Genomic DNA, 11,472 nt, shown 5'->3' on the forward strand with positions numbered 1-11,472 from the left:
ATAAATTAAATATGCCTGCCAACCAAATAACAAATCCCATCCTTCAAGAGAAAGTATATTTCTATTTGTCAAATTTAACCAATCACTAATCCATGTCAAAACCACCACATCATAATATAATTTTAAATTAGGAACTTTAAGTCCTCCTCGTTCTCTTATATCCTGCATAATCTTGAACCTGACTCTTGGCTTCTTGCCCACCCAAATAAATTTGTTTATGCCCTTTTGCCAGTCATCCAAGTTAGCATCTTTTTTTAAAATAGGAATCGTCTGAAACAAGAAAAGAAATTTAGGAAGAACATTCATTTTTACAGCTGAAATTCTTCCCAACAAAGATAATTGCAATTTTTCCCACTCATTTAAATCCTTTTGTACCTTAGCCCATAAAGCTTCATAATTATTTTTATACAATTTTATGTTAGAAGCTGTATTATAAACCCCCAAATATTTTACCTTTTTAACCATTTCAAAACCTGTAAATGAGGCTAACATAACTTTATCCTCCTTACACATATTTTTCGATAATATCTTGGTCTTATTGGAATTTACCTTAAAGCCAGAAACTTTCCCATATTGTGCAATAATTTCAACCACCTCAATTGTCGAATCTATCGGCTGAGTTAGTGTTAACACTAAATCATCTGCAAAAGCTCTTAATCTATAATCAATCCTATTAACCTTAATTCCTCTTATTACAGAGGATTCACGAATTTTAATCAACAAAATCTCCATTGTTAACACAAATAACAATGGAAATAAAGGACATCCTTGTCTAGTTCCTTTTTCAATTTTAAAAGTTTCTGTTACCCCCCCCCCCCCATTAACTATAATCTGTGCTGTCTGCTGTTGATAAACCATACTACTTTTTAAGCAGTTGCAGTGTACTTTTAATTAAAGTAATTTCTTTGACTTCCCTCATTTATTCCAACAATAAATGTGTAGAGGCAGAATTGCAGATTCTTACTATCATAATCCTCCTGCAATCTAAGGTACTTGACTTTTTATGTTTGCTGTTTGACAATTCAATCTTATGAAGAACAGAGCTTTAAATATATTTGAAATGCCTGCAAATACTGGATTTAATGATTAATTTGACTGTAATGTAATGTGCTCCCTCCAAAAGGAAGAAAATAGTCTTTTAGCATACAATATCTCTGTATGGAGAAAAGAAAGTTTAGCGTATATGAAACATGTTCTATCTTTCCTATATTTTGGTTTAAGAAGAAATACTTGTAGCTATTCTTATTGTTTAATGTTGTATATAAAAGTAGTAGACTACTAAAAGTAGATATCAATTAATATTTATATTAACTTCATCTGACTAAAAGGGATAATAAACATAAGTTTAGAATTAACATAGTAGGATGCACTATAATGCATTTTGTCCAGATTTTGTATTTTTAGTATAAAATTCAGCCCAATATCAGGCTAAAAGTCTTGATGGTATTTTCTCCGCTTTTGTTGAAAACTGTTTGAAATAAATTCATAATTCTTCTTAACATTTCTTATTATTTCCTTTTTAAAAATGTTTTGATAGTTGCTGGGAAAATGTAACTACAGATATTAAATTTCTGCATATCATTTGGTTATGATGAGATATGTTAGAAAAATATCATGAAATAAAACTTGTTGCACTGTCCCAGGGTCATTTGATTGCCACATATGTACAACCTTCCTAGCTAGCTTCTGACAAGCAAAATCAATTGGAAAGCCAGATTTGCTCAATGATCACATGATTCACTTAATAACAGCAGTGATTCACTTAACAACTGTGGCAAAAAAGGTTATAAAATGGGGTGCAACTCATTTAACAGCTGACTTGCTTAGCAACTTAATTTTTTGGGATCAATTGTGGTACTAGGTATTGTTGTAAGCAACAAATTGGTGCCCTTACAACATTAGAAGATTTTAACTATTACTCTTATCTTTCAGCAAAGGCCAGCAGCTTATGATCTGTTTTCTCGTAATTTTCACTTCACTGCATATGGAAAGAAGAATGTGTCTGCCAAAATATCTGATCCAGTAAGTTATTTTTGAATCACTTACATGGCTTCTTCATCCAGTCCAGATATGCTGAAAAAAATAAAATATTCAGTCCACACATTGCTCTAAGTTGCAATGTAATTTGTTTCTGAATGAGTTGTTTGGTCACCAAATCATGATTTGTGGTTTAACAGTTGAACAGTTGTGAGTTATTCAATAAACCTTGATTAAGTAAGCCATGGCTTCATATGCATGCTGAACATTTAGCCAATAAGCAACTACATGGATATGCATCTGTAAGTTTAAAGTTGGATTCAAATGATCCCATCTTCAGTTTTCCTTATTGAGGATTCTGGCATTCAATCTTGTTTGTAGGGATCAGTCAAATTACAGTTTATTTATTTATCTGCTCACCTGTTCAAATTAAATACTAAAGATATGGTTTATAGCAGGCATGTCAAACTGCCGGCCCATGGGCCAGATGCATTATGCCAAAAAACGTGCCCACCCCATTGCCGGCAATAGGGAAAAAGTTCCAATACGTCATGTGACATCACGAGTTTGACATGCCTGGCTTACAGGAATGAAAGAACTTTTTGTTAACATGGGAAAGAATGGCAACAAAGGATTAAGGACTTGAGTTTAATAATGCTTCTAATTGTTTAAATTATAGAGGATCACAAATAAAAAAACAATGAGAGATATTTGAATTTTTTCCCAACATAGTGCTTATTGATTGTGCTGCTCTCCAAGTGTAAATTGAAATAATAATTTAAATTACATTGGGGTATTGCAAATATTTCATCTCAAGATGTTTTGCCTTTTGTTGTTCAGATTTCAACACAGTATCCTGTAGTGGACCATGAATTTGATGCAATTGTAGTGGGTGCAGGTGGTGCAGGTTTGAGAGCTGCATTTGGCTTGTCTGAGGCTGGGTTTAATACAGCGTGTGTTTCCAAATTATTCCCGACCAGATCTCATACTGTTGCTGCACAAGTAAGAGACCTTTTTTTCTCAGTCTGTCTTTCAAACTAAAGGAAGGGAAATAAGCGTGCCACATGCTACCTAGATTTATATTATATACAGATTCATTGTTTAGCAGAATCTATATAGTAGTAAAATACTGTTTATCTCTTTATAACATTGAATTTGCCTAAACAGTTCATCATAGTGCAATTTTTTTTTAATTAAGTTACCTCAATTCCATTAATTTAAAAAATGTGTTCAAAAGACTGCTGCAGCGTCGCAGTGGTTAGCTGTGGTCAAATTATCATGATTTTCAGTGCTCCATGCCAGTTTCCTCCAAACAAAGTCAATGGGGAAGCCAGTAGGAAGTTGGAAATGATTCCTGCTTCCACTGTTTTTCTGCTTACCTGTGGTCATTCTGATTCTCTGCTTAGGTAAGGAAATGTCTCTGAAAGATGGCCAAATGGGCCATAGGTTGTCTAGTTATTGGTAGTGCTTGGGGTTATATTTGTATTGTGATTTTTATGAATAACATATAACGAAGTGTGCATTCTCCAGTACGGGAGATGGAGAATTCACACATGGGTTTTCATTGGATGCCTGCTCTTGAGACCAAGTAGTCAAACTTGACACGCCCCCTCTTGCTGGCCAGTCTTTAACTTGGTCTCAGCTCTTGACGACGTGTCAGGTTTGGCTCTCAGTTAATTGCAGGTTAGAACCTATTGGTGAATTCTCCCCTTTCCTAAAATATTTCCTACCTAATAATTTGATTTCCCCCTAATTTAATTTCTTTTAACACTAGGATCAGTGCTTTTCCAAATTCCAGTCCTTAGGACAGTAAGGGAGTGGGGGGGAGGAATCCCTTGAAAGGATCCCCTTTATTCTTCCCCAGGGCTCTGGGGAGGAAGAGAGTAGCTCCATTACAGGAGATTTGGAAAGAACGGCTGTTCTTTTTTTCTCCCTGCTTCACGGAGTGCTCCCTTGTATCTCAACATTATCCGGATAGTTCGGGGCTGCCTGAAACAATCGCGGGCGCCATTTTGGGTTGCCGAAAAAGGCAACGAAGTCCGGTTCACTCTGTTTCTTCCCTAACGATCGAGGGGAAATCGCGGGGGGTAATTACCAGCACGGCTCCCAGATCTGACTCTGCGATCGAACCCTGCACTTAAAAATTAAATTTGAGGCAGCGGAGCCGTTCAGCAGAGGGGAAAGAGTTGCGGCCGCCATTTTGAGGCCTCCGATCAGGGCGAGGAGCTACGAAAGGCCTCATTTCGATTTCCAAGCCTCAGCGTTTTATTCACAAAGTACCTTGGGAAAGGTCACTTGGGAATTAAAAACGGGCGCTGTAGGCTTCTCGATTTCAGCTGGTATTCTTCCCACCCGGTTACTGATAATTAATCATTTACTGACGGCCGCCATTTTGAATCCACGTGGAAGCTTCTTTAGGCCTCACAAAACACAGTTTATTAGCTGCCCTGTCCCAGGTATCATCTGGGGGGGTATTTTTATTATCAGAAATAACCTTTAGCAATTCAGTCAGTTTCCAAAACAACATTGCGTTGGTTAGACCTTCATTTGAATCTGGTCAGCCCCTAATTTCTTTCAAGTCCTCTGTGCCCTCATTTCTTTTTTATTTTCACTGGTGCACATTGCCTGGCCACCTAAGGCCTCCGGGGCGGAACACAAGGGGTGGTTCCAACCGTGCCTTCAGTACCTAACTCAAGGGCTGTGACCATTGCCCAGAGAGAGATTTTATTTTTGGGTCGGGTGGTCAGGGGAACAGCCTCTGTGTTTGTTCCAACTCCGCCTCCGCCAGCTCCTTGCCTGCCAGAGCGTCACCTCAGCCTATCTGAGACTGCTCCACTGGGATGGAAGGCTCTTCATTACCGCAATCCACTCCATCTTCCAGTCACGGCTGCACTACATCCTCTGGACAGGGGACGGCAGGCAAGGCAAAATCCAAGACTAAACACATGCTCAAGAAGCCTTCTAAGCTGGCGGAGAAGCAAGCCAGCCGTAGGCACCAGGCTCTGGAGAAGGAGTTCTCCAGAGTGCAGAGGCAAGCCGGACTTGAGTCAAGGCAGCTGGAGGATACAGAAATTGATCTGCCCTTAGGACCATCTACTTCTGTCCAGGGCGTATGGTCTGTTCCGGGAACCCCGGTGAACATAGGTTCTCCCCCCTCTGTGGTTCAACACTCCACAATTCCTCCAGGGACAGTTTCAGAGTCCACTGTTACGCCCACGGATACGAATACCAGGGGGGGTGGACTTAGCAGACATTTTTTCCGACGCGCGCCTTGAGGCTTTGCTCTCCAAGGTGGTGGATAGAGCCTTAGCCCAGCGCTCCTTTCAATCACCTGATCAGGGGGCTTCCACCTCGGCTATGCCCCCTTACGAGATTCCCGCAGATTTTCCCATGATTCAGGAGCCTATGTCTCCCGCACACTCTTCGGTGAGTGGTTTCTCTTCCCCTCAAGGTGGAGAGCAACCGGATCTTCTGCTTTCGGAAGATGAGGAACTGCCCCCTGAACCTTCCACTTCGGGGGGGTCTCTTTAATTCGGCTCATTTTCTGTCAATTCTTCGTAAGGCTACAGCAACCGCAAACATAGGGTCAGACCAATTCCCTCAACCGCAAGTTGCGTCAGATACTGACCCTCACCCAATATTCTTTGAGACAGTGGCTACCGAACACCATGTTCCATGCCCTTCCATCTTCCTTAAAGGGATTAAGAAGCCATGGGCTTCCCCGGCATCATTTCCTTCCGTTAGTGGGACTGACAGAAAGTTATTCAGCACCTCCACTGATCTCAGTGATGCGCTGGAGGTCCCTAAGGTAGACGAGGCTTGGACCCCATTGGTATCCCAAACGGCGGTTGCTGGGGACTTGACACAGGCGCTTAAAGCGGACGATAAAAAATGGGAGCATACATTCAGGAAGACACATCAATCAGCGGCCTGGGCAATCAAAACGGCCAGCTGCACATCCTTTTTTGTCAGAACCACACTTCTGTGGCTGCGTCAGCTCCAAGCCAGGGTCCCTGCTGAAGATTTACGTACTCATCAGGATCTAAGTAAAATGGTGGTGGCCACTGAGTACGCTGCGGACGCCTCTCTTCAGTCTGCAGTTTTTGCCTCCAGATCCTTGGCTTCTAACATCACGGCCAGAAGGATGTTATGGCTGAAACATTGGCAGGCTGATACCAGATTTAAATGGAGTCTTGTGTCTGCACCTTACCTGGGTAATAATTTATTTGGGGAATCCCTTGCCCCTTATCTGGTAGAGAACAAAGATAAACGCAAAGTCATGGCTCATATTCTTAAGAAGTCTGACAAACGACCAACCCCCTACTTTTGTAGGCAGTCCTTTCGGCAGACAGCGGGGGTCTCTGCCACCCAGACTCCCCGCTCTTATACTCCCAGAGAGAGGCCATACGACCGTCCTTATGACAGGACCGGGTTTAAAACCAGACAGCAGGGACAAAGCAAACGGCCATTTCGCGGGGCAGGACGCCCATTTAGGAAGTTCAAATGATTCACACACGTTCCTTCCCATCGGGGGGCGGCTAGCTCACTTCTTCCACCAGTGGGAACTTTCCTCCACGGACAACTGGGTGCTACAATCCATCCAGCACGGCCTGTCCCTGGAGTTTCTAGCCACACCCCCGGAACGACTCATTCTTTGTTCCGTTTCCAGAAATCCACAGAAACGGGAACTTATGCAGGAGGCCATCCACCATCTTTTAGAAATTCAGGCAATAGAACCGGTTCCAACAGATCACAGAGGGAAAGGGTTTTATTCAATCCTTTTTGTGGTACCCAAGACCTCAGGGGGGTGGAGAGCTATTCTGGACCTCAAGCATCTCAACCATTACATCACTTATAAAAAGTTCAAGATGCAATCCCTCCAGTCTATACTAGGAGGGATCAGACAGGGGGATTTTTTAGCATCAATAGATCTCACAGAGGCTTATCTTCACATCCCCATTCATCCAGCTCACCGCCGGTTCCTGAGGTTTTGTTACAAGGGCAAACACTTTCAGTACAGGGCCCTCCCCTTCGGTCTTTCGTCGGCTCCCAGGGTATTCACAAAAATCCTGGCAGTCCTGGCAGCCCAGTTGAGGAAGGTTCCCATTCGCGTCCAGTGCTACCTGGACGACATCCTGATTCAGGCGTCCTCCTTCCAGGCGGCTCAGAGGGATGTGAATCACACCATCCGGGTACTTCAACTACATGGCTTCTCGGTCAATTTTCAAAAGAGCCAGACGGTTCCCGCGTCCAGACTCTTGCACCTGGGGGCCGTGATAGACACCTCCAATTGCATGGTCTATCTCTCCCTGGAGCGAGTGGTCAGCATCAGGGACCTGGCTCGCCGGGTGTACAAGGAACATTCTGTCCTGTTACTCCTGCTATCTCAACTATTAGGAAAGATGGTCTCCTGCATAGCCATTGTTCCCTGGGCCAGACTACACTTGGGGGACCTACAGTGGTTCCTACTTCCGTTCCAACGCACAAACACCAGTGCATCCAGTCGTCAGGTCAGAGTTCCAGTTCACGTTCGCAAAGCGCTCCGCTGGTAGTTCTCGCGGGCTATAAACAAGGGGTCACCCTTCAAGGAACTGGACCGCATCACCATCACTACAGACGCCAGTCTGTTCGGATGGGGGGCCCATCTACAGTCTCAGTTTGCGCAGGGCCGCTGGTCACGCACAGACTTGAGACACAACATAAATTGGCTGGAGCTCAGGGCCATACACCTGGCTCTACGCCAATTCAGACATACAATCAAGGGTCGTCACGTCCTGGTTCTCACGGACAACGTGGCGTCCAAAGCACATGTCAACCGTCGGGGGCACCAGGTCCCGGTCCTTGATGTCCGAGGCACGGCTCCTGATTTCCTGGGCGGAACTCAACCTAGCCTCCATCAAAGCCGAGCATATCTCAGGGGTCAACAACCAACAAGCAGACCTGCTGAGTCGCGCCACAGTGGACCCCTCGGACTGGGGACTACACCCGGACCTGTTCTCCAAAATATCTCACCGTTTCGGGCGACCGGTTCTCGACCGGTTTGCATCATCAAGCAACGCTCAACTCCCCAGGTACTATTCCCGCTATCTCCTTCCAGGAGCGGAGGGTACGGACGCCCTGAGGAGTCCATGGCCGCAGGGCCTGCTTTACGCCTTCCCTCCGCTACCCCTCATACCGGCGACCATACGCAAGATTCTTCGGGAACGGGCGGAGGTGATCCTGGTGGCACCATATTGGCCTCAGAGGCCGTGGTTTGCCGATTTGATGACACTTTCCAGATGACCTCCGTGGAAGATTCCCCCTCACCGGGTGTCGTTGCATCAGGGGTCCCTTCAACATCCGGAACCCCAATGGTTGCAACTGACCGTTTGGCACTTGAGCACAGCATAATGGCCCAAGAACTATTTTCCGCTCGTGCCATTTCCATGATTCAAGCTTCCCGACGTCCGGCAACCAATCGCATTTATGATTCTACTTGGAAGAATTTTTGCCTTTGGTGCCGGAGTCGTCAACTGGACATACGCAACCTTTCTATCCCTCAGATAGTGGACTATCTTTTAGATGGTCTGGACAAAGGCCTCGCCCCTGCGACCATACGCAGACAGGTGGCTGCCTTGTCCACATTACTTACCTGTGCAGATTCAGTTCCTCTGGCACACCATCCCAGGATTCGGGCTTTTATTAAGGGCGCCTGTAACACTAGACCTCCCGTGGTACACAGATATCCTTCTTGGGAGTTGCCGCTTGTACTTCGGGCTCTTACAAAGCCTCCTTTCGAGCCAATAAGGACTGTTCCATTGCGGAACCTCTCTCTTAAGGTTGCGTTCTTGATAGCGATCACGTCGGCCAGACGCATCTCTGAGTTGGCCGCTTTATCGGTCAGAAGTGACCTTTGTATTTTTCACAGCGATAGAGTGGTCCTTCGCCTAGACCCCACATTTGTTCCCAAAGTTAATTCACTTTTCCACAGGACACAGGAAGTCATCTTGCCCAATTTTTGCCCCGATCCTTCCCACGACTTGGAGCGGCAGTGGCACACGCTAGACGTCCGTAGGGCGTTGCGGCGTTATATTAAACGTACAGAACCTTTTCGTCGGTCAGAGGCCCTATTTGTTTCCTACCGTCCGGCCTCTTTGGGCCAGAAGGTTTCCTCTGGTACTATTGGCAGGTGGATCAGGGCCTGTATTGCGGAGGTGTACCAGTCTTCATCCCTGCCGGCTCCTAGGCGTATTACTGCACATTCCACTCGTAGCGCTGCGACCTCTGCGGCATGGTCTACCCAGGCGTCCATTGACGAGATTTGTAGGGCTGCGATTTGGTCGTCGCCTTCCCCGTTTGTACGTCATTACAAAATTGACCGTTTTGCTGCGGCAGAAGCTTCCTTTGGAAGAAGGGTTCTTCAGCAGGTGGTTGCTGGAGACTCTAATTAGGGCTCTTATGTTTCCCACCCATTGGGACTGTGGAGCTTTGGTATGTCCCATGTGTGAATTCTCCATCTCCTGTACTGGAGAAGGGGCGTTGTCTTACCTGAACGCCTTTTCTCAGTACGGAGATGGAGAATTCACACCCACCCCTTGAGGTCAGAAAGGCCATGGTAGGGGTCTGAGAGCCAACACCTCGTCCATCTTCAGTCACTTCGCCCTCGTTAAAGACTGGCCAGCAAGAGGGGGCGTGTCGAGTTTGACTACTTGGTCTCAAGAGCAGGCATCCAATGAAAACCCATGTGTGAATTCTCCATCTCCGTACTGAGAAAAGGCGTTCAGGTAAGACAATGCCCCTTATATATTTGTTTTGCATTGGAATGTTGATTCCTATAAAGTTCTGAATTTAATTTTCACGAGAGATCATCTGGAGCTTTGGAATCAAGAATTGTTATATGCTAATAATACCCAACTCTCCATATCATTTAACTGTAAACAAATTTATTCCCTTCATTGATTCTAAATTTAATAAATGAACTGGATAAATAGAAATTAAATATATTTAGCTATAGGTCACATGCTGTCCTAGTTATGTGGCATCGGATCTCTTCTAGATGGGAATGCATTCTCCTTTAAATAACTACTCCATAATATAGAAATGGTCCTTGATTACTGTCTGCATCTGGATTCCCAGATGTGCTTTTACAATTGCTCTACATAAGGTTAGCTTTGAAGAGTGTTTAAAAAGTTCGGTTGGGGTTAAATACAATTAGACTAAATCCAGAATCCTAGATCCAGAATTCAGTTTCTCCAGCAGATGGTGGTGTAGAGTCCACAGGATGGGTTAATTATGCAATCCTGCCTAGCAGAACTAAGACAAGAAAAAAATCTTGCCACGCCTCTCTCTGGGTGTGACTTCCCCAGTTTTTTGTCTTAGTCAAGCTTAGCAGACGTGTTTCTTTGTTTTGCAAGGCTCCAGACTAGGCCTCATAGCCTTTTTCCCTTTTTTCTGTTTTTTCCTCTGTTGTTTGAATTGGATCTTTTAGTTTCCTTTCCTTTTAACTTGTCTGAGGCAAATTTGCGATTCCTTTCCTTCTTCGGAGAGGGATCGGTGTGCCTGCTGCCCCTCGGTGCTTTCGGCGCGGGAGACTGCAGGCCCCATCTAGGGGGATCGCCGGACGGCGATCCTCTCAACTTCGCTCGACGGCTGTACTCTCGGATCGCTACCTTCGCCTCGTCGCCGCCGCCATTCGATCGCAGCGGCCGCTGCGCATCTAAGAGCAAGTTTCTGGGCTCGGGGAGGGGGAAGTTGCTTGAGTTTTCGCGTCCCTTCGATTCCCCGCTTTTTCAAGCTCCCCGGTGGCCGGTGAGTTTAATATCACCGCGGCCGCCATTTTGGAGGTCCACATGGCGGGCGCCATTATTCCCGGGCCTACTTTTCTCTGCTCTTTTCCATTTCGCTTCATCAGAAACAATACCTTATCATTTTCCTAAATTTATATATAGGTTATAGGAGTAAAAATATTAATACTTAGATATAAAAGTTAAAAATATATATATATATATTTATAAAGATATATATTTAATAGGTATAAGGATATTAATAGTTTAGGTATAAGGATTTAATAAAAAAAAAAAAACAAGGAAAGAAAATAAAATAATAATAAAAAATAAAAAATAATAAAGAGCAACAGAATTTTGCTGCTGTTGAACAAGACTACGTGGTGGACACCTTTCAACTCGTGCCTGTACTGCCTGAGTGCCTTGGCCTGTGAGCAGGTCCGTTCAGGGGGAAGAAAGTACCTAGTTCAGGCATTCTGTGAGTCAATTTCTCTTCTTTACAACTGAATTTTGACTGGGATCTCCTAAGGTTTCTTCCTTAGGCCCTGTTTATAGGGAGAGGAGTGAAGATTTCTTGTTTTTTGCCCACCTGCTGCATTAGCCAGTGACCTTTTGTCACAGGGCCTGTACAGACAGTTTTAGAACACTGTCTGGCTGTTCTGGTCATTGTTGGCGGTTCAGAGCGAGGATCCCTTGTGTTCCATCTCTGACTGCGCGATCTGCGTACTAACTT

At 44.7% G+C, this 11,472-nt stretch overlaps 1 protein-coding gene across 1 annotated transcript in view; it reads left to right on the forward strand.

The window, feature by feature from the left end:
- SDHA (succinate dehydrogenase complex flavoprotein subunit A) overlaps positions 1–11,472 on the forward strand; it is a 129,178-nt gene that overhangs the window by 21,602 nt on the left and 96,104 nt on the right. The window contains exons 2-3 of the mRNA XM_029284516.1: positions 1,933–2,022; positions 2,818–2,979. Coding sequence (XP_029140349.1) covers positions 1,933–2,022; positions 2,818–2,979 — 252 coding nt within the window. The remainder of the gene's footprint in view (positions 1–1,932; positions 2,023–2,817; positions 2,980–11,472) is intronic.

This window comes from Protobothrops mucrosquamatus, unplaced genomic scaffold (assembly GCF_001527695.2).
Source record: "Protobothrops mucrosquamatus isolate PMUCROS unplaced genomic scaffold, P.Mucros_1.0 scaffold_134, whole genome shotgun sequence".
Lineage (NCBI taxonomy): Eukaryota > Metazoa > Chordata > Lepidosauria > Squamata > Viperidae > Protobothrops > Protobothrops mucrosquamatus.